The 24609-nt window shown below is 39.9% G+C and overlaps 1 protein-coding gene across 8 annotated transcripts in view; it reads left to right on the forward strand.

Annotated features, from left to right (window-relative positions):
* Positions 1–24110, forward strand: part of MGMT (O-6-methylguanine-DNA methyltransferase) — a 175170-nt gene extending 151060 nt beyond the window's left edge. For all 8 annotated transcript variants that reach the window (XM_083439768.1, XM_083439769.1, XM_083439771.1 and 5 more), the window contains 2 exons: positions 9612–9751; positions 22694–24110. In XM_083439768.1, coding sequence (XP_083295894.1) covers positions 9612–9751; positions 22694–22825 — 272 coding nt within the window. In that variant the 3' untranslated portion in view covers positions 22826–24110. The remainder of the gene's footprint in view (positions 1–9611; positions 9752–22693) is intronic.
* The last annotated feature ends 499 nt before the right edge of the window (positions 24111–24609 follow it).

Here is a 24609-nt window from a genome sequence, read left to right on the forward strand (position 1 = left end):
AATTTCGCTGGTGAGTTCCTCATTTCTCATCACCTCAGTAAGACAAAGTATTCATTTCTAAGGGCTAACACTACAATATGTCCTAGCAATATGAGGTAGGAGATTGTGTTCCAGTGCACTGAGAACTAGACTGAGATTGTCAGAGCATTTATATTCATGAGAGTGAAATAATGCTTAGCCTGACTAGGCTTCTACATTCCTTAAATGAAAAAGATGCGACATTAACTCTTTGTAACACCTGCTGGCTGAGATTTCCTTAATGTGTGAAATTTAGAAAACGATGAGTTTTGAGTTAGGTTGTTAGTGAAAATATTGTTTTTCTTCACATCCTCCTGCAAGAGTGAAGACAACAAGATCAAAATCCAATCAGCAAGAATGACAATAGTGTTGTACTTTACACAATTCTTTCGTTAGCATTATTATTAAATATATGTGAGCTAAGTAGGGGGGTATTGGGGCACTCTTGGTCTCATGCATGCATGAACATTGAAATGCACACTGGCTCGATCATAAGAAACAAATACTAGAACAGTTTCCTAATTCTTTATACTGTTTTAATAGGAAAATGGCAGCAGAGATTACGGTACCCACCGTTATTATACAATGGCAACAGTGTTGGGCTTAAAGAAAGAAAGTAATCCACAGCTGGGCAATACTTTTATTGGGAGAAACCAAAATGTCACAAAATAATGAGTAAGTTTTTACATTCTCCAGAAGTCTTCATCAGAGTAGATAGTATACAAAGCCAGGGAAGGGAACAAAAAGCAAGCTCTATTACACAAAGTACAACAATTAGCCTAGATGTTGTGGTCTTGGAGTCTACATTTATATTTTCATAATTGATATTGCAGACTGGTCAGATTCGTCTCTTCTAGTTTTATCAGGTTGTGGGATAATATCCAGCTGTTAGCCCTATCTGACTCATGTCTTTATGTGAGATACATGGGTTCCTGGTTGGACATAGAGCAGAAATAAAGCGAAAGTTGGCAATCCCTATATTAGCAACAATAGAGATTAATTTTGGGTGGTTTACTAGGTAAAAGAATCTGTTGGTGTCAAATCCAACCTAATGGTTGGACTGAATGTAACCACCAAAATGCAAGTCCATCTTCAGGCGGTAGAGTCTGTTGGTGTCAAATCCAACCTAATGGTTGGACTGAATGTAACCACCAAAATGCAAGTCCATCTTCAGGCGGTAGAAAACCATATTCCTCTGATTATAGCAGGAATGGGGTTCCTCCGGTTCACAGGTCAAACTTGGCGCACCTAGGGCTCCATGTTGGCACATGGGGCCATTTCCCCCCAAATTATGTCTACTCACTCATCAGCTAACATCGCTTGTATTGTCATCTGACGGGGTTGAAATATGAAGTCCTGTGTTGACAGAGAGTGGGCACGCAGCTAAATAAGTAGAATGTAATCCCTGTTTAGCAGCTGGTGAAGAAAGGGTTAAATTATGCTTAGTTCAGCAGAATTCCAATGCAAGCTCCTTCTTGATTAAGGTAGGGATTTGCATGGACCCCCCTGTTGAAAGGGAGGTGCTTTTAGTTTGGTGTTAGGTGATGGATAAGTGAACGGCCCCTTCTACTTGTCCAATTGGGCCTGCATGGCCAATCTTGATAAGGATCTAACTCATAAAGCCAAAGAAAAAAAGCAAGTTTCTCAGTCTGGATTATAGTTTCCATTCATGAAAACTATAAAATCTTGGTGTGACGTCTAACCTAACACAAAGATCTGGAGAACTCTTGAAGACCATTCTGTGGCATTTTGCTTGTTCCTAATAAAAGTATTACCCAGTTGTGGATACTGAAGGGAAATTTCTGCCCCATGATAAGAGGGCTAAATTTGAACACCATCAGAAACTCAAATATCCTCTCTTCGAAAAACAGTCCAGTTGCATGTTTGCTGGGTCTCTGGGCATTTGTTGTACCAGTCATTTTCGGTGATACATCGTTGATCAAAGCAGCAGACCAAAGTTCAGTATGAACTCAGATTTTCTCACCATACATATCTTTTGAGAGGCAAAATATCTATTGTGTCCTTTTAAATAAGGAATGGACTTTTGCCTCTCCGCAGCATCCCCTGTCAGGTAGATTTATCTACAACGTTGGAAGCAGCAGGAACGCAGTCAGAGCTGTAGCGAAGGCGGCAACTAAACTTGCCAAAGGGAAACAGAATGAAAGAAAATAATGCAAGATGAAAGGGGGTTAAAGAAGCCTTGATATCTATCTCGTCCACAGCTCTCTCTATATATGGTAGGAAAACCAGGCTTCAACTAATGAAGTTGACGCTTAAGAAATTGTAACTGGAAGAAGAAACTGGAAGAAGATCAAAGAAAACAGCTAGAGGTCCAAACAGGAATTAAGGTTGTGAAAAGGGTAAAATATCTGGGTATCTGGATTTCAACGAAAAACATAAAATTGATAGAAAATAATTATAATAAGACCTGGAGTGAGATAAAAAGAGATTTAGACACATGGAGCAGGATAAGGTTATCATGGTCAGGAAGGATGGCTGCAATTAAGATGTCTGTGCTGCCGAGATTGTTGTTTTTATTTCAAAACATCCCGTGATTAGAGGCATTACTAGGTTTAAGGATTGGCAGAGAACCCTGTCCAGATTTATCTGGCAGGGGAAAAGAGCAAGAATTAAGTTCAAAATTCTTACCGACCGTAGAGAGAGAGGAGGGTTTGCTGTTCCAAACCTGCAATTGTATTACGATGCGTCGTGCCTGTGCTGGATCAAAGAATGGATTACCTTAAATAATACCGATTTGTTGGACCTAGAAGGATTCAACACTAGGTTCGGCTGGCACGCCTATCTATGGCAGGATAAAGGGAAGATACATAAGGGTTTTGTAAACCATATTATTAGAGGAGCATTATTAGAGGTTTGGGACAGAAACAAGAGACTCTTAGAAAAAAGCACTCCATGGTGGTTATCACCCACTGATATTTTAAAGATTAAAAAACCAAATATGGATGAGCAAAGATGGACTTACGAAGACCTATTGGTTAGATCGGATAAGGGATGGAAGCTTAGAACATATGAGGAATTAAAAGATAGGCAAGTAAGTTGGTTACAAATCCACCAAATAAACGCCTTATGGAACGAACATAAAAAAATAGGAATAAATGAGAAAAAATCGAAATTCCAGGTGGAAATAGTAGAAGGTAACACCAAACTTCTATCCAAGATGTATGGTCAATTACTGGATTGGGATACTAAAGATGAGGAGGTGAAGGAGGCTATGATAAAATGGGCTATAGATTTGGGACATAACTTAGAATATGATAGATGGACACAATTATGGAAAATAGATATGAAATTTACAGCCTGTGTGGGAATCCGGGAAAATATGGAAAAAATGGTGTATCGTTGGTACATCACTCCAGTAAAGCTGCAGAAAATGTATAAAACTGGGGATAAGAATTGTTGGAAGTGCAAAATAAAAGAGGGTGATTTCTACCATATGTGGTGGACATGTGCAGAGGTGAAAAGGTTTTGGGGTCTTATTTATGAGGAATTAAAAAAGATTTTGAAATACAATTTCCCCAAGAAACCGGAGGCCTTCCTGTTAGGGATGGTTGGTGAGGAGATTAAAAAAGATGACAAGATATTGTTCCAGTACGCGATGGCAGCAGCCAGAATATTGCTGGCACAGAATTGGAAAACCTCCAAGATCCCAACAATTAAAGATTGGCAGCTCAAATTATTTGAATACATAGAATTAGATAAATTGACACAAAGAATCAGGCATCAAAAAAGTAAAAAATTTATTAACAATTGGAATAAATTTATAACATATACAGAACTAAATTTAGGCAATATCAAAATTACAGTAGACGAAATATAAAATCTGTGAAGTGGAGATATGGAGAGAGATCGGAAACCGCTGAAAGGAAGGTTGACTATACAACCCAGACTGAGATGAAGGGAAGTAATCCTTTGTTTAATTTAAGGTGTTTTTTTGTTTTTTTTTGTTTTTCTTTTTCTTTTTTTCGTTTTCGTTTTCCTCTGCTTGGTTTTTCGGTGACCTGTGTTTTGTTTCTTGGATGTTGTTTGTATGATATGACTTTTTCTGGATTGTTTATTATGGAAGAATAGTTTGGAAAATTCAATAAAAAGAAGAATAAAAAAAAAGAAAGAAAGAAATTGTAATTTTTTTTAAATAATATGTTTCCACCTGACCCACAAATTTATATTAGAGGGCATATCTGGAATTTAAACATTTTCATAATCCTGTTGCTCCTCTGTAATTTGTTTGCCTATCCAAAAGCATCAGTTTGCAGCAGTGTCCATACATTTGCAAAAATGACCTGGAAGAAGCTGCTCTCATATGAGAAAACTACAGGTGCTTTGTAATCCTTAACATTGCTCCAAATACCGTATTTTTCTGTCTATAACATGCCCCCATGTATAAGACGCCCCCTATTTTGGAGGAGAGGGAGTGGTGCTGTGAGTTAAACCACAGAGCCTAGGACTTGCCGATCAGATGGTTGGTGGTTTGAATCCCCGCGATGGGGTGAGCTCCCGTTGCTCGGTCCCTGCTCCTGCCAACCTAGCAGTTTGAAAGTACATCAAAGTGCAAGTAGATAAATAGGCACCGCTCCGGCGGGAAGGTAAACTGCATTTCCGTGCGCTGCTCTGGTTTGCCAGAAGCGGCTTAGTCATGCTGGCCACATGACCTGGAAGCTGTATGCTGGCTCCCTTGGCTAATAAAGCGAAATGAGATGAGCGAGATGAGGCAAACCCCAGAGTCGGTCACGACTGGACTTAACGGTCAGGGGTCCCTTTACTTTTACCTTTTATTTTGGGGGACTCAGATTTAAGAAAATGGGGGATGGCCCCGTGTATAAGACGCCCCCTGATTTTTGACATTATTGGGGCTAGTCTTCTACAGAGAAAAATACGGTAATTGGGAAAGCAAGTGCCCCTGGATATAACAGCAATTATTGAATAAGGGTGCTGCCTATGTACAGCTACACTGAATCTCTGTGTCAGAAGAATCTTACTTTGTCGTAAAGTAATACATGAAAGCTAGTTAGGAGCATTTTGAAGACCTTCTGGTGCATATCTTCAATGCTTTACCAATGTATTTGTTTATGTTAACAGCAGTCATTGAAACATGCGTTCATTGAACACTCATCTAACCTACTGCTCAGCAGGTAGAACCCTTTCTGCCCTTGGGGGTGAACTGCTTTTCTGCATCCCAGTTTTATAAAGCTGTCCTACCCAGACCTTGCAGGGAAAATAAAATCTAGACTTAACCATAAATTTCCCATCCTGGCGGGTTTGGGGTGGGGCAGTCTTGCAACGCTTGGCAGATAAGGGGGGAAAGATGTAACAAGTGGAGCTTGCATTGCTCATAGGTTTGTATGAGTTCAGTGGAATGCCCTTACTTTCCTCATTACCTTAGACTATAAACAGAGAATGTGGATATCAGTGCATATTTTTCCTATATATTTAGCCATGGCCAATATTTGCATCCATATTGAACATTTGGGAAGGTCAGCCACCTCATTTTGAGTAGATTATATTTTCAGGCACTAGCAGAGAATTTAGTAATAAAATATTTGGCACAGTCACAGAGCTGCTTGCCTTAAACTAATTATTGTGTTTGCTGCCTACAGGATGAAATTAAAATTTCAGATACATTTATACACACACACACACACAGAGAGAGAGAGAGAGAGAGAGAGAGAGAGAATAATTTTATAAACATGCACAAGCATCATTTAAAAATGTATCTGAAATGTTAATTTCATCCTGTAGGCAGCAAACACAATACAGTGGTACCTCGGGTTAAGTACTTAACTCGTTCCGGAGGTCCGTTCTTAACCTGAAGCACCACTTTAGCTAATGAGGTCTTCTGCTGCCGCCGCACCGCCGGAGCACAATTTCTGTTCTCATCCTGAAACAAAGTTCTTAACCTGAAGCACTATTTATGGGTTAGTGGAGTCTGTAACCTGAAGCGTATGTAACCTGAAGCATATTTAACCCGAGGTACCACTGTAGTTAGTTTAAGGGAAGCAGCTCTGAGACCGTCTCTCTCTCTCTCTCTCTCTCTCTCTCTCTCTCTCTCTCTCTCTCACACACACACACACACACACACTGAATTCTCTGTTCGCGCCTGAAAATGTGCAAGTGGTGTGTGCATGGGGCATGTTATGAGCATATGAGTGTGGGGTGGCGCCTCTCACTACCTTGTTAGGTATGCATTTTTGAGTCTGCTCTGGATCAATATGAGCAGTACCAAATAACATACCTCCCCAGCCCTGTCCACTTTTTTGTTGGCCACGCTCCACCACTGGCATGCAGCCTCTTGAGGTGAGGGTTGGGCCCAAGTGAATGCAGACTTCGGGCTTTAAAAAAGGCTTCCCAAACCTTGCTTTACATTTACTTACACTGAATATCCACTGGTCATTTTGTAGTCTCTCTGTAGAGATCCAACTGGATTTTTACTAACCTAAATAGTCTGGTATCATCCATAAAATTGTCTGTCTCACTGCTCACCCCTGATTCCAGATTAACTAGTCACAGTACAAAAGTTTGTGGGGGGCGCTTGCTTACTTCGTTGCAAGAACTGTTCCTTTGCTCTTGCCCTGTGCTTGCTGTCTTTTAATGTTGCACTCCTAACAGTTTCATGCAAGCTGCTTTTATAACATCAGCCTGCTTTTGATTCCAGTTGGCTTCTGCTGTGGTGGTGCACTGCTTTTGTGCCGTGCAGAATATATATTCAGGACCTGCCCCGAGGAGTCATTAACCTGACAGGGAGACTGCCAGGAGTGGGCGGGGGGGGGGGGCAATTGCTGAGCTGAGCCTGCTGTGGGTGGCTGCAAGACTACATTTCCCAGTATGCATCACATGAAAGGATGGGAAGCTTAAGTCAAGAGCAAACTGATAAGAGCCCGCTGTTTCCAAAATCAAATTATCAAAATTCACCTTGTAAAATCAAAAGGCAGGCAGAGCAGCGCATGGGGGCACAGCCCAACCCACAGAAGAATAATGAAATGGAATGGGGGAAATCCACTCTTCCCTTGTTGCAATTGGATTTCAAAATAGGCCTTTCTAAAGAAATGACAGTAAACAAAATCTGTTTGCCTAAGGAAACTCTCCTAGCAATCAGCTAGTAACACAACTCCATGTGCTAATGAACCCAAAGCTGTTAATATGGTTTCTTCAGTTAAATTGATTCATGAATTTTGAAGAGAACATTATCTAATGAATTTTCTTTGAATAGAAAGCAATTAAAAGGACAAATCAGTCTGATTAACCCCAAAGTCACCCTAGTGCCACAAATGGTGTACAGTTTGAAATTATATCATAAAAAACTAGAGCAGATTTGCTATCTCTTCGCCCTCTACTAATCCATGTAAATTAATGAACAACAAAGTTAATTTCTTTGATGACCCTTTTCTAGTATCACCTGGATTATGCTGATGTTTAATTTGCTTAATGTTATAATAAAAGCTAAACAGATTTTTTTTCAATGAAGTGATTATCATTCTGTTCAGTTAAGAAGTGATTTTTTTAAAATATTATTTAAAACAAACATAAAAGTAGGTGGGTTTCAGAACAAAGAGAGAATACTTTCCCCAGACTGCATATTGTGTGAGTGACTTTTTTGTTATATTGACAGAATAGAAAAGTAATTTACCCTCCTGAAAATCTTAAGTTTGTTAGCCTCAAAAGCACTGCTTGCCATTTCAGCTTGAGCTTCCTCACTGCCATTGTCTTTCAAGTAGAAGGGGTTTTTTTGGGGGGGGGAGGGTGATCCATGGTAAGCTGAACTCTCTAGTTTGCGTGTTCGATGATTCAGTCTGCCTTTTTAGCTCTCTGCTTGGATGCAAGGTGGAGGAAGAAACATGGGGAAATATAGCTCAGAGCAGATGTGAAATTTCCCCATTTTCTCGCCATAGTGAGGTGAATGAGGCTGTTATGTTTCTACCTAGGCATAGTGCATCAAACTTTCCTTTTTTGTTTCAACTGCTGAGAAGGAAAAGTGGTGAACTAATCCTCTCTTTTCCAAAGACACTCTCTGGGCCCATGTGGACACAGTCAGTAACGTGAATTTTTCCAACACACCAGCTTGGCAGAACCCTTTTGGTTATAGGCCTCCAAACATTTCAGCAGCTGATTGGGATGACTCTACAAGAAAAGCAGCTCCTAAGGTATTCTTGTACAGTTCTAAAACCAAGGCACCGCTTCCGATTGGCTGCAGGAGCTTCCTGCACTCAACCGGAAGCCGTACCGGACGTTCGGCTTCCGAAAAAAGTTCGCAAACCAGAACACTCACTTCCGGGTTGCGGCGTTCAGGAGCCAATTTGTTCGGGAGCCAAGCCGTCTGACTTACCAAGGTACCTCTGTAATGCTTATAGTACGTCTGTGTGCGTTAGACTTGGGCAGCGCAGGTGCATCACAGTTTCAGATTGGAGATAACTCAGCAAAGCGCCATCTTCTGCAACGGTGCCTGTAGTTGGATCATGCCTGGTCAGCCACAGGCAATTTTTAATCACCATAGATCATGAGTACGCAAACTAAGGCCCGGGGGCTGGATCTGGCCCAATCACCTTCTAAATCCGGCCCGCAGACGGTCCTGGAATCAACGTGTTTTTACATGAGTAGAATGTGTCCTTTTATTTAAAATACATCTCTGGGTTATTTGTGGGGCCTGCCTGGTGTTTTTTCATGAGTAGAATGTGTGCTTTTATTTAAAATGTGTCTCTGGGTTATTTGTGGGAATTCGTTCATTTTTTCCCCAAAATATATTCCGGCCCCCCACGAGGTCTGAGGGACAGTGGACCGGTCCCCTGCTGAAAAGGTTTGCTAACCCCTGCCATAGATGAATGTCTCATTATGAGCCAGCAGCTACGTTAGTAGATTGCCAGGTTCTTTTGCTTCCCTCCATGCCTTATTAAGAACAATATGAAAATCAAGTGTAACTAGACAGAAAATTAATATGTCTTTCATTTCTAACAGGAGTTTTTCCTCTTCCCCCATTTAAACGTGCAGCAAATTTTCAGAGACACAGGCAGTTTCTGATATCTAGAATGCTAAATGGTAGCTAGAGGGTCTTTGCTGGGGGTAAAATAAAAAATAAAAACAGTCAGCTAGGGTAATACGGTCTGCTGGCTGTAGGGCTTCCTTTATAGTGTGACCCAGCTGAAGTTTGAAATTAGGAAATACAAGCTTTATAAAATAAGTACCGCCAGTTATTCCCTTCCTCCCCCTCTTTCTTTTTTTTTAATTTGACTGTATGCTAATTTATACTCTGCCAATTTAATGGGAAAGCACATTGTATGTGTTAACAGGATAATTGTACTGGAAGCAAATTAAAAATATAGGAAAATCAAAGCACTGAATGCCTTTTTAATAGTGATCAATTACTTGGAGCACAGTCTCTAATAATCATGAATTTAAATATAGAACACAATAATAGAACTGATTGGTGTGCTAATTCGAAAGAGAAAATGTTGCTCTTCATACCCTAGTTTAAATGTCAGTCTTCCTGACTATTTTTATCTTGGGTAGATAAAAAAAAAAAGCCTTGCTTCTGAACATTGTGTTGCTTCTTCCTTTTTTATTTTTCTTTTATTTTTCCTTTTCAGCTTCATTCACCAGAGAAGTGTTGTGGACCCTGTTGAGAGATGTGAAATTTGGAGAGGCAGTTTCTTACAAGCAATTAGCGGACCTGGCAGGCAACAGCAAGGCAGCCAGAGCTGTGGGAGGAGCAATGAGAAGCAATCCTGTAAGTTCATGTCAACTTTTAAAATAAAGTTGATGGAAGATGGTGGTTTTAGATAGAAAGCTTTGCGGGCTAAATGTCATTAGATTAAATATATCTGCTGTGAAAACTACTCTACCCATGAGTAATAAGGTCAGTAAGTGTTTTTAATCAGCATTAATGCATAAACTAGTTTAATGTGATTTATTTCCCCCATCATTTATTTGAAATAGGAGCGCTGCATTTATTTTAATGCATCCACCTGTACAAATTTAGCTCATTTTCCTTTCTTTTTCTTCAATGAAATAAAAGGCTTGTGCTTATTGGATAGGTACTAGTCCCACTCAGAGATGAGATCGTCTTTTAGATTCTTAATAGCATTAGGGTGGTGCGGAGGTAACACATTTTGTTTCATTACCTGCAAACAGTTCTGGTTACATGAGCTCATATGGTGTGAAAGGGCAAAATGCCCTCTGCACTCCTATAGGAACAAGTTTGACTTGGATCCCCAATGTGTCAGGTTCTGGATTTTGGGAGACAGGCACGTTCCAGCCTCCTTCGCACAGCGAGTCACATTGCCTCCGTATTCCTGTGGCATAGCTCCATTAAAGACTCTCACCAATTTAGGCAATGTAGAACACAGCCTTTTAGTTGTAGCAAGCTAGGGATATAATTATACATTAGTTTAGTCATTTTTGCCCCCTTAGTGACGTGTGTCTGACAATTGCCTCAGATATTTTTTAATTTCATATTATTACCTTGGCATGAGAATTGGCTGACATTTGTTATTGTGACCTATGTTGTAAGTGTGAAGCTATCTAGGTGCTGGCACAAAGTTTTAGAATGACCTTACTGATTTGCTTTCATTATCAAAGGACAGGGAAGGGGGTGGGTGGGAAGGATTCTGGCCTTGTAATGCTTTGCTTTGCTTTGCATTTGAAAGCGTCTCCCCTTTATGGGGGGGGAAAGCCCCTAAACAGTAGCAGCATCCCCATTATATATTTTCTCTGCAGCATTTAATTGCATTTTGATGCAACAACTGATCCAAAGCCCTGCAGCCTTTTGAACTTCGTGTACTAGCACCAGAGCTAATGGTTCAGCGGTATCAATCAATCATTCATCACTATGTTGCCCAAAGAAAGGCAGAAGCAGCCAAGGCTAAATCTGAACCAGAATTTTCCATGCCAGAGCTCAGTCCTAGAACCTGAAAAGCAATATTTTTTTAATGCTTTTGAGTCATGATACCCCACATTCAAACACTGAAGTCTGGGGTGCATGGGTACTGGTCATGTGGGGCAACTTGGCAGAGCTGAGTCCTGGAACAGCTAGTAGCAACTGATTCTGAGTGAGAATGGGAAGGTTTGTGTGGTATCTTGTTCCTGCCATTTACCTTCAAGACTCATTTGCACTCAATATGACTGCTAGTATCACGAGTCTCTTCCACCAGCTTGGGCGTAGATTGAAAGAAGCTGAAGCTACATATAGAGAGAGTATGAAGCTAATTCAGACATCTCCACCTTAGCATACAGCACTTGCCGTAGTCCATAAAATTTCCTTCATGCTCACCATGAAGCTTCTCAATTATGAGATAGGCTTTGAGGACCTGTGCCTTGTGTTGACCAGCAGGACAGATTGGAGCTGTTGGTGTTGTACTATCCACTTTGTTGCCTGAGGTGGGCCTAGCTGGCTGAGGTGGGCTGAAGTGTGGTGTTGGAGAACCCCAGGGTGCTAGTTCTGGGAGACTTCAATATCCACGCCAAGCCTACCTTGACTATACCAGCTCAGGATTTCATGGCAACCATGGGGTTGTCACAAGTTTTTGTCATAGGGTAGGACACAGTCTTGATGCAGGGTGTGAGTGGAGTTGGCTGAATAGGAGAGGGGTGAATTTTCTCCATTATCATAGACAGGCCATTGTCTGGTGAAATATTGGTTTTACAGCTCCAATCCCCATCTACAAGGGCATGGGGCCCATTCGGCCGACTCACCCCTGGAAAGGTATGGAATCCCAGGGATTCCTGAATGCTACGGAGGATTTTCCACAAACCAAAGCTGGTGATCCTGTCAGTGCCTTGGAGTTGCTATGAAATAGTGAGGAGTGTCAGGCTGTTGACCTGATTGCTCCTGGGGGCCCCTCTGACACTGTGGAGCCTGGTAGGCTTCCTTGTTTTCCAGGGAAAAGGCTAGAGGACAAGTGGTGTAAGAGTCAAAGTGCAAAGTTGATCAGAGCACAGAGCCGTGCCTCCTACATGGTGGTGAAGGTGGCAGATAAGGCTTACTTTTCTGCCAACATTACATCCTTGAGTAGCGGGCCAGCTAGCTGAGAGGGGCTGGCCAGGTAGGTCCAGGGAGTGGTTAACTCCTCTTGGTGTGTGGGCGAGTGAGGTGCCTGATTCCTTGAAGGGGGATGGTAGGGTGGCCAACTTGTAAAGAAGCTCTTCCTGGACTCTGAAGAACTTGACAACTACTCCCTGGTCATTAATATCCCTTTTATGGGTAAGGTACTTGAGAGGATGGTGGCAGTCCAGTTGCAGATACTCTTGGAGGAAACTGATTATCTCAACCCATTTCATTCTGGGTTCGGGCCCAGTTTGGGGATGGAATTGGCCTTGGTTGCCCTGGTAGGTGAGCTTATTCAGGAGCAGAACAGTGCGAGAATATTGTAGGATAATGACCCAAAGACAAGCATTTTCTGCTGTTGCTCCTGATTTGTGGCATGAGGAACCAGCAGTTGCTTCGGATGTTTTGCAAATACTTCTCTTTTTGTCCATGTATTTCCTGATCTAGAACATCAGACTCTTTTTTTTTTATGTCTATGAATCTTTGTTTTATGTTCTTTTACGCTGTTGTCTCATTGGTTTTAGGTTGTATTTTGTTTCACTAGATATTGTTTCTGTATTGTACATAGTGTATTCCACTTAGAGATTTTTTTTAAAATGCTAAGCATTTTATACATTCTCTTAAATAAATAAATATCAAATTTAACTGTTAAAGTTTTGCTAATACTTCACTTACATTAAAACAAAATATATAAAATTATTTCCATCAGTCTAGATTTCAGTGCATACATGAAACTCTTCTTTAATCAAGAAGACAGCTCTATGAATGGATGCCTTTGCATGCCTAGAGCTGTCCTCTGAATTGACATGAATGTGGACGATATAGGCACTCTATAGGCATTGGATCCTATGGACCCACAAGAGATTGCTTAATTAGTATAGTATAGTGCTTTTTGCAGAAAGACTACATATTATTGGGCTATTGCAAAGCATTTCATTGCATTCACAAAACACAATGCAACCAGTATATATTTATCAGTGCTTTTTCTGGGGGGACATGGGGGGGGGGACACATACCCCTAAACATTTTGTGAATTTTCGTTTGGCCTCATTGAAGGGCAGTATTTCAATATGAGTAGGAAAATGAGAGTACCCCTAAACATTTTTTTAAGAAAAAAAGCACTGAATAAAATGACCATATTTACAATTTGTACAGACATCAGTCCGAATTGTCTTTTCTAATATAGGTAAACATGATCTTGTGAGGATCTGGAATTGGAGTGTTACTAGAAATCAGACTTTTTAAAAAGGCTATGAGAGTTGATATTTCTAATATCCCTGATTTGTTTCCCTAAGAAAAAGTGTTATTTCACACTGCAGATCTTGCCCACTTAATTTCTGGAGTGTGCATTCTACAGGTCTCCTTTTGTAGTTAGGTTGATCACATAATTCATACACTGACCTTCAACTTTATGAGAAGGTGGAAAAGGTGCCGGCAGCAGCTGAGAGATGCAACATCTTTGCTTTAAATTATGCCAAGGACTTGGTGGAGATGGCTCACCTTTTTGTGAAGAAAACTTCAAATAGTTTACTGCAGTTTAGATTGATTGTGATGGCTGCAGTCCTTAAAAGGAACCCATAAAGTTCAATTAAAAATCTCATTAGAATAGGATGGGAAGATCAAAAAGAAATCATACAGACCCCTGGGAATTGGAGAATGTTGGGCTGATTAGTCCAAGGCTATCATAAATGATTCTTCAATGACTTAAATATCGTATGTTCAGTAGAACTGCTAGTACAAGCTGCAGTAACTGCCTAGGATTTTTGTTGTTGCCAATTTTATATGCTTATGTTATCATTCAAGCTAAAACCTGACACTAACATCGATCTAGCATAAGTGAAGTGTGTTATTCAGTCAAAATGTTTAAAACATTCAAGACTGAATGGAGTAATTGTGCATTTAAGAGAAGATTGTGAAGCATTGATTTGGAATGTGGTACGCACATAAACCTAGTTGTGCATTAATTCCTTAGGTGGCTAGCAATAAAACTGGAACACATGCTGGTTCATATTACAGTATTTGTTTCTATCACAGAACAGGGGGGAGAAAAAGCAATAGGACATGAACAAACCGAAAGATTATTTTTTGCTAAGTGTGATTTCTGTTGTGTGTTATAACTTGATATTTCAGCTGTTTCCATTATGGCCTCCCTGATCTATTTTTGACAGTTTGGCAGCTTTCTGTAACTATTCAGTCTATCAACCAGTATAATAGGATGGTCAGTTTTCCGCTGTATCAAATTGAAAACCCCTAACAAGCAGAGCATCACAGTTGTGCAACATTCTGTTCCATCCTCAGACTGAAATTGCTAAATGCAGTTCAAAAGCAATCAATACATTGTGCAGGGAGTTTTTTCCCCCTCACCTTTTTCTAAACAAACACATTATTGAGGAGTTAGTTTATTCACAGATTGCCACGAGCGTTAATGACCACCCTGAGTCTTGTTCTGCCAGTCACCTAGCTGGCTGTTGATAAAGATTTAGCATCATGTTCTAAGTGTCAAGCCTGTCAGTAGTGCTGAACCATTTGACCAGAAGAAAAAACGCAGAGGGAGCTATTGATTACAGCTTCTCAGTGTCACTTGTTCACCAGGATTTAGGTATTGATGAGGCTGCGAGTGAAAACAAGCTCTTTCCCTTGTGGGCCTCTACCCAGAAGAACAAAAGCAAAGTTGGAGAAAATATTCAGCTGGTACCAGAATCAGAGGGATTCCATTATTGATTGAAAGGCCCCTTCATGTTATTTTTTGTTGGAGACAAATCTATGGGTTTGGAAGTTTTATAGCATTTGAGAAAGAGGCACTGTAAGTGATGGATTCATGTATTGGATGAATTAGATTTCCCAGCATGAAAATTTCAATGGGGCTGTAGTAATATGAGCTGCTGAGTTATTGATAAAAATTGCATTAAATGCAACTGAAGCTCTAAAGCAAAAGCCTTTGGCAGTATTTTTCCCTCCAAAATATCCTCAGGGCTCTAAAAATTTTTTTTGTGCATTTAATTATTTTTAGTTGGCTAAATGTTGTCACCACAATTAAACCAAAAGGAGGCATTGATCAATCGTGTTAAATGGCACAGGTGATATAGTACCTGTAGTGCATTTTTTCACTACTGCTGAGAATCATGCATTCATAGCATAGGTGCCTAAATATTAAAGATGCACTGACTGCTTTTATAACTAATATGATGTTTGTTTTTCAGTGAGAACCAGAAAGTATTTTCCACCCTTAGCATTGTATCTAGCGGTATTGCTCAACTCAGAGTAAAGTTGCATCAGCGGACTGATGCCAGGAGCCATTTTATATATATATATATATATATATATATATATATATATATGCAGGTTTTGGTGTCCTCGGGTGTCTTCCCGTGTAAAAGTTGGGGTGTCTAGGCTTTTACACGGGAAGACACCCGAGGACACCAAAACCTGCATTCCTGTACCCGTGAAAATCTACGAAAGCATATATATATATATATATAGTCATACTTTAAACCATGGAATATTATTTTATTTAAAAAATGGAATAAAGTTGCTTCCGTCCCTGTTCAAGGAGGGAACAATTTCCAGCAATTTCCCCTCCTGCCTGCAGTCCCTCACACTTAACCTACATCTGCTCCACATGTGTGTTTTGGGGGTGCCTTCTGGAGCAGATTTAGTGGGGAGTGCTACAAGGGAATGGAGGATCACAGAAAATTGCTTCCCTCTCCATTCCACTGATGGAAGCCTTACCATCAGCTCAGTGGCACTGTAAATCTATGACTCCTACACTGTAGGAGAATGGAAAGAGCATTATCACTGGAAGTTCCTAATTTCCCACCATACATACTATCAAAGTACAGTGGTGCCCCGCAAGATGAATGCCTCGCAAGACGGAAAACCCGCAAGACGAAAGGGTTTTCCGTTTGCAGAGGCGCTTCGCAGGACAAATTTCCCTATGGGCTTGGTTTGGTTTTAACTATCCTGAGATATTTAAGAATAGGTTGTTTCAGTTCTACTTCTTTTCAGCCTTCGTATGAAAATGATTTACTGTTTTTATAGCCTTTTTGTCAGATGACCCATTCTGTATTTCTGTTTCTTTAATGCATTATGCTTTGATCATATTATTGTTCTGGTTTTAATTGAGATTTTGCACACGGCATAGATACAATTTTACATGAAATTACAGAACAGGATAGAAAATAAATAAATAAATAAATAAATAAATAAATAAGAAAGCACGCACCTTGGGATATAAGGATATAAAATTTTCCCCCAACACATTTGTTTTTGCATTTTTTATGGGTTAAACCCATCTATTCCCCACAATAGTCTGCTTTCCAACAATAGAATGGTGCCAAAATCAGCTAGTTCTCACGCCCTGCCCATTACCCCACCCCTATAAATCCCGCGTCAATAGTTTCCTGAGATTCAGGGTATACAGTGTTAGAAAAATCTTTTTTTGTTCTGTTTTTGTTTTTATGACCTGCACACTCAATGTGTAGCAGCCTTGCCACACTTAACACCAATATTCATAAGGGCATATTCAATTCATATACAGATTGTTCAATCCAAGCCAAAATTAAAGCATCATAAAATTTGTTGCCAATGTCGCTAGATTCCTGACTGCCACTTCAATATACCCTCCAACATACAAGTGCATTTGTTTTATGTTATATGCAAGAGCAGCTTGCTATAATGAAAAGGGGAGCAAGTGTCGAGAGTAAGTCAGTGGCATGAGATTTGGAAGCTGACATAGCCTGTTTAAGATTTTTAGAAATATTTCAAAACAGAGCACCGAAGGAGCTCGTATGGTATCAAGTTTATTAACGCAGATGAATAGTCACGTATTGTTTGTGAGATCTATTACAACTAGTTTCTGCTTCACAATTTTCAAGATGTTTTTTGTGCACTTCCAACCAGCAGGTCTCAATATTCCTTTTTTTAATATTCCGTGCCAGATACCATCTTTAAAACAAGTGGTGCTACCATGTTTGTAAATGCTCAAAAAATTAATATACTCATCTTGTGGAATGCAGATATATTTCAAGATGAGCTCCATCTTCTCTGTAAAAATGCTATAATTTGTGCACAATGGCTGAATGCTGAAAATGACTTGTAACTTGTAAATGATGATATGCAATTTACAAAACAATATGCTCCAAGGTGAGGGTATGGTTTATATAAATTTGACCTTTACAAAAGTTTTGTAGTAGCAAAAACAAAAAAAAACCCCTCAAGAGTCTGACCAAATCAGCCAATTTAAAATTTCACCAAATAAATCATCAGTTTAAAAGCCATTAACAGTGTAAGACATTGGGATGTTTGCAATATATGGAAGGAAAAAGAGTCACGTGCTTGGGCAGTGCACTTCCTGCCCCTGTTCTACAGATCCTAAACATACATTTGCACACACAAAAAACTCACAAGTCAGTGTAGCTATTCAAAATCTTTTTTTAAAAAAAAATGTGTTCAGCTTATGCTGACAATTCAATATGAGGACAAGTTCCTTCCTTAAAAGTTTTGTGGCTGAAAACTTATGCTCTCTCCACACCCCCAACTTTTACAATTTAACATAACTGGTATGCTAATATGCTAGTATGAGAAAAGCAAATTTTCCTGGCACTTGCTGAAATCCTAATACATGTTACTAATTAATTAATTATATGTTGTTTCCGTTTGTCTTATTTTAGTTTATTTACTTCATGTGTTCATTGACTGATGAATTGATTTATACAATTTATATCCTGCACAGTAAATTTAATTCCCAGGGCAGCTAACAATGTCATAAGAAACAATGGTAAAACTACTACTAATAATAATAATAGCTACCACAACAAAATGGCACACAGGTATACATTCAGATGGACTGTAGAATCTAAACTGCTCTAAGCTAAAAATTCTAACACCAGGCATTCTTAAAAGCCTGGGGAAACTAAAATCTTTTCACCTGATGCCTTAACAGTAAAGTGGGCACCAAGCCTATCTTTGCTCAAGACAGAATTCCAAAGGCCATGAACCACTGTTGACTAGGAATTATGGTAAGTCCCATTGAGCTGAAGACTTACTTCTAAGTAAACATGAGCTCTTAAAACGTTTTTCCTTTTTTGAAAACAAACACCTAACTACACATTCTTTGCAACAAACATTGGTTGCTCGTTGCCTAATTACCGTATCTCTGTCCTGCTCTACTTACTAAGCTTCCTGATTGGCTCATCACATTACTTCCTGTTTTTAGTGTCCCCGCTCTCCAAACTTGAGATAAGATCTTCTCAGATAAACTACAAAATTTCCCTGGGAATTCTACCATTCCCCAGGAATGTTTAAAGCAAGAGGTTAAGCATGCAAAGTAGAACTATCAGAATGTGCCTGGTGAAAAGGAGGAGGAAGAAAGACTAACTAACTAACTAACTAACTAACTATCCCCCACCCAGTTTAAGGAGGAAGCTTCTGTTCTCAACACAGTGAGGCATAAAGTTTCTCCTGTCTCAGAGTGGTGCAGAAATAGGCAACTAGGTGCCCTTCCATCAGTCCCAGCCAGCATGGTCAAGTAAGATGAAAGGTGTAGTCCAAAATGTTTAGAGGGTACCATGTTAGCCAGACTAGAGTCCTAAACACAAGCCTTCCACCCGTCAGCACTGAGACCTGCATCCTCTGACAATTTCAAGAGTCTCAAGTCAGGATGTTAACTTGTCATCTGGTAATTGCAAGACTGGCTATCTCGGTCCGTGTTGCCTGCTGGGTCTGGGCACATGTGGAAAGTTCCCCAGCCAGCTAGTGAAAGAGGCTTTCACTGCTTGGAGTGGGCAACAGGTCACCCACATGGCCACCCATTTGTGGGTGGTCCTTTTGCAGTGGTCCTTGGTGGAGTCAGCCCATAACAGGTGGTCTAGTTCAGGATTATTCACTAATGTTATCAGTGCCTGGATCACTTGAGTGCATCTTGGTGGAAGATTTCCAGTTCTCTGTGCTGATGATTGGCAAGTATACCTGACCCTTCCTTACCACATTTGGATGGTAGCCTTGAAAGTTACCTGGGATGTGGGGGCTTAAAAGGATACTCACATAGCAGATATCAGTTTAGACTGCACCTTTATTGTATGGAAGGTCATTTGATACTAAACATCCTTTCTAACAGAGGACATCGGTCACATCCATTTCAGTTATCCCAGAAGCAGGTATAAGAAGTTCTCTGCAAGTCTAATTTTACGGATCACAGTTGCCAAATACGTTTTGTAAGGCAAATGTAATATTGGTTCTGATTGTACTGTGGCAGAAGAACTCATGGTGATGTTCCCAAATTTGTGAATATAGCTACTGCAAAAAGCTCTTATATCAGCTTTGTACCTCATATTGCTTTGTGTGATCTGTCCATAATGTCTGCCATTCTATTTCTCATTTCTTACCCACCATTTCCCCTCATTTGACTTTCTAAGCTTCTTCTGTAGGGAGGGAGATCGTTTTCACTGTGGAAATCAAGAACAATATTTTCAGGAAGAGCTGGAGTCAGCTGAAAAACATGCTCTGTATGTTCCAAAAGGCAGAATTTGGCAATACAAGAGGAAGCTCATTTAGGGCTGCCTAGTGAGAGTCGTTAACAAATCCACTAATAAGTTACGGGGATTGGAGTCACATTTACTCTGCTACTTGATTTGAAAAGTAGTTATCATGAGAACCAGGCTGTTTTTGTGCTGACTCTGATATAATACACCTGTTAAACCTTCTGATGCTGGGATTGAGAATTTTTACATGTGGTGTACTAAATATGTGCAACAAAACACAGCAGTGGGGTAGCGAACACTGTTCTTGTTCTGTTAATCTATGCTTTCATATAAGCTTTATTAGGGCAGAATTCTCCAATTTTCGTGGAACTGGTTGCCTTTGATTATTGGATCAGCTTTTTGTTATGCTTGTGGGGAGGAGGGAGGAATTTGGCAGCCTTTTCTGGTCCTGGGTTCATTAATTTCCACAAGGGAGAGGCCAGTTTTACAGCACTCACAGCTTTCTCAGTAACTATTCTCTATCAGTACTTCAGGGCCCAGCTATATGCACATGGTTCTTGTCCACGTCTTGAGGGTACCATCCACACCAGCAATGGCACTCCTAATGGAGGTCTCACTCATGTAATCAAAGATCCAAATAATTGTCATTTTTACCCATTACCAATGCAACAAGGAAACAGTTGTGTACCGGTTGTTGGCATCCATCTGCCTCAACAGACAGTAGAGTGTGCCTCCAGGGGAGGGCTGAAATCAAACTACAGCATTAGCAGCACCAAAGTGACATCCATGTGTGTATGGAGGGCCCAGGCTACTCAGACGAGAATACCCCCACCACCACCTCTCGGCCTCGCTGATGTGATACAAAGGAAAGCAGAGTAGTACATTTGGCACCAGCTTGGCTGCAGGAGTTGCCTGAAGGAGGCACACAAGGCCTCATCCCCCCCCCCCCCGGGAGTCTTAGGAATCCCCCCCCCCCCCAGATTAGTGTAGGGCTTGCTCCTTAGCCTTTTCTTCTTCTAAATATATCCTGCAAGGCAGTGGAGGTTTAGAAGCCGAACTTTCCTTCTCCTAAATGGGATACCCAACCAGGTTGATGAGTCCCATCTGCCCCTTGAGCAGCAGTAATCATGCTAAAAAGGTAGTGTGTACATTTTGCAGACGTGATCCAAAATGTGTATTAACTAATGGGAACAGATCCCTAGCACACTCTTTCAAGTAGAAGAAAAGAGAGTGTTTTTATTTTTAAAAAATCATGACAATTATTTCTTCCTCCTTGGTTGTGTCCACATTCATTGTGTGATTTAGAACTCTGAAGCATGATGTTGTAGTGAACAGGAATAATATTGAATGGGCCAAATTGCAAACTCATGTTACATCTGAAATTACTGCACCTTGGGTGCAGTAATAATTTTCAAAAAATTATGAGCATCAGTAATGCTGTTTGATAAAACAATCTTCCACTAATACAGTGGGTTACATACTCATAAATTTGTTAAAGTTTCTCCTTTACCATAGATTTACTATCAGTAGTATGTTAGCTGTTGTACAGAAGAAACATGTTTCCTGAACAGAAGGTATGCAATAAGTATGTGGCAAGAACAAGAATAACAGGCAAGAGTAAATTGATAATGGTACTTAGAATAAGCTTGATTTTATAAAGATGCTACTTAGTACAGTGGTACCTCTGGTTACGTACTTTATTCGTTCCAGAGATCTGTTCTTAACCTGAAACTGTTCTTAATCTGAAGCACCACTTTAGCTAATGGGGCCTCCCGCTGCTGCCGCCTTGCAATTTCTGTTCTCATCCTGAAGCAAAGTTCTTAACCTGAGGTACTATTTCTGGGTTAGTGGAGTCTGTAACCTGAAGCGTATGTAACCTGAAGCATATGTAACCTGAGGTACCACTCTAGATGAGTCTTTGGATCAGATACCGATTTTCATAGTAGAACGGGGAAACTAACAGAAACTGATGGCAAATGTCAAGGATAAGCAGTTGCATAGAGATGGAAATGGGAGGAGGGAACAAACAGGCTATTTGTGGGCCGTACAAATTAAGTCTGAGAAAAACTAGGACAAGAAACCCAGACAGGACTGGAGAACAAACCTTAAATGTGTAAGGACTAAGTTGTGGAGCTGTCAACATATGTCTTTCCGGCAACTTCATTATACAGTTTTGGTGGGTGCATTCACCAAAACTCTATAATGAAGTTTCCTGAAACACTTACGTTTCTATGTGGTTGGCCACTGTGAGAACAGGAAGCCAGATGAACATTTTGTCTGATCCAACAGGGCTCTTCTTGTGTTCTTAGTAGAAAGACCTGAGAATAGCTTAGGCTTAAGTCTTGGAGAAGACCTTCCAAGGCTGAAAGTGTCATGGCCGTTTTTGTCTCTCCTAGCTGAGTTTGTCTAATTGCCTTTTAAATTCACTGGCCATAATATATTGTGGCAGAGTGTTCCATATTTTTACGCAGCATGTGAAGTGCTTTCTTTTGTCTGTCCGAAATATGCTGCCAATCTGTTTTATTGGATGACCTCAAGTTCTAGTACTGTGGAACAAGAAAAGGGGGACTTTCCCCACAATATGTGTTACTATATAAACCTCTGCCACCCCCCTATCTTTTTTTCTAAACACACAAGCCCCAGACCACCCAGTCTTTCCTCATAAGGAGAGTGCTCCAAATCCTAAACGATTTTGGTTGCTGTTTCCTGCATCTTTTCCAGCTCTTTGATTTGATTTGACTTTTAAGGTGAGGCATGTTCTCTTGCAGTTGCGGCAATGGGCAGTTATTGGACTTCCACTGAAGTGAATGGGCAATTCTTAAAACATACAGGATCACTCGCTTGCGCAAGAAATCACTGCACTCTTGACTATTTCCTTTCTCTGCCTGACTGAAAAAAGGAATACACACACACACACACACACACACACACACACACATGCATTTCTTGGTACCCATGAATGCTTTTCCCTGTTTGCTCCATCAATAAGTCTAACCTCACTGACCCGCAAGTGGGCACTGCTGGATAAAATTTATGCAAATAAGAGGATAATAATAGTTGACCACAGGAAGGGCATTTTCAAATGGGAAGGGTGAAAAAATATTTCAGGAACATCATTTTTCTTTGTGTATTTGTGTGTCTTTTTCAGGTCCCTATTATAATACCGTGCCACAGAGTGATTTGCAGCAGTGGACAGACTGGCAACTACACAGGAGGAAGTCATCTGAAAGAGTGGCTTTTGTCACATGAGAAGCTTCAGAAGGAAAAGTTAGCATATTGATGCAGTTCAGGCACAGCTGTTATTCAGCCAAAACACATAACCAAAGATACTTGGCTTATAACAAGCTTTCAGAACACACAGTAGAATTCAGGAAAATGGTAAATATTTGAGTGACATATAAATATAATACAACATCCGAAGCGAAATGTGTGGTGCCACTACTATATTAAAAAAGCTGAATATGTCCTAAGGGATACAGCTTGTATGGCCTTTCTTGTTTTTACATTTTACAGCAGAATGAGTACAGCGGACTGTGCCTGTTGTGCATGTATTTTGTTCCCATCTCTAGTGCTGTTTTGTTCTATTTTTAATGTCCATTAAAGCAAGGATAAGGGAGTGGGAGGGGCATGGCAAATGTTAGATGCAACTGCCCCTCTAAGGAAGCATCTGGCTCGCAGAGGGGACAGCCGGGAATCCACAGCCTTCGCGTGTATTCGGAGAGCCAAATTAAATGCATAAGCTTCAACACACACCTCCCCCTGTTCCTGCCTGGATTTGTATTTGTCCAAATTGAAAAGCTTGTACCTCTGCCAGGCTTGGTGCCCAAGATTCTCCTGTTTTCTTTGATGTTTGAACTGTTGAAATGATGTTTTACGTAAACAGTTGTTAATGAAACGCACTGAAAACCCATTCAAAAGGAAACGGCTATTGAATTGCCTATTCACAGCTTTTCTTTTCAGATCATTGTAGATGGCTTAAAAAGATATGAATAAAAATATTTTGTCTCCATTAGCATTGCTTGATGTAGGCAGAAAAAACAGATGCTGGAAAGCAGGTTAATGACAAAACAAATATTTTTATAAAAATTATGCTGCTGTGTTAGTTACCTTTTGCCATAATTTAGAAGTATATTTTTTTAAAAAAAATATTTCAGATCAACAGCACTTCTGGTTTTTTTCTCAGCATTTGCTTTTTAAAATTTTTTCACATAGGTTATACAGTACTCGGGATTATAAAAAGCAAGAGCTATGCATTATATTAAACATATAATGCTATCCAGAAAAAATATAGTCAGCCAAAGGACACTGAAACTAAACTTTCTGGTTATTTTAAAAGAACTCAATGTAAGTAAAATATTACAAATCGCCAGAAACTCAAATTTTCATTGAGGGAATCATAAATAGTAACACAGTAATACTGATTTTTGTATTTTTATCACATTCTTATATATACGTTGCTTTAGAAGGCTGATTGCTAACAAAAATTATTGTGTTAGGTTACTCCATTAATGTTGTGTTACTGAGATGTTAGAATTACTTTATTAAAACCTGTTATGCATGTGCAAGTTGTCTATGTATATAAATATAATACAGTATATGATATACGGAGAAAATAAACTATACCCTACTGTACAATATAAGGCTGTATTTTATCAAGGGTTTCTGGTGGCAATATAAACCATGAAAGGAAGGCTCAAGTGGTTTGTACATGTCAGCAAGAGCCCAAGATAAAAATATAGCCTTATAATATGTATAGTTTGAGTGTATTCTTTTCCCCCCTCCATATGTGAATACCAACCAAAGGAAATCACAAACTTTCACCTTTCTTGCAGATATTTCCATTCAAGGTATTTCTCTCTAATAGACACTTACTTGCCCATCTCAAAAAATAATTCATTCATCCCGTGAAGAATGTACCACTGTTTACTACTGCTGCTATTTAGCATACGTTTAGTTTCAGCTGTATGCTGGGGACATGGAAGGTATAAATAGAGGTGTTCAGGGAATAACAGAATCAAACTGTAAAGCATTTTTAGACTAGATTACCAGACTCCAGTTTTACAT

Source organism: Podarcis tiliguerta (genome assembly GCF_965153285.1).
Source record: "Podarcis tiliguerta genome assembly, chromosome: 5".
NCBI lineage: Eukaryota > Metazoa > Chordata > Lepidosauria > Squamata > Lacertidae > Podarcis > Podarcis tiliguerta.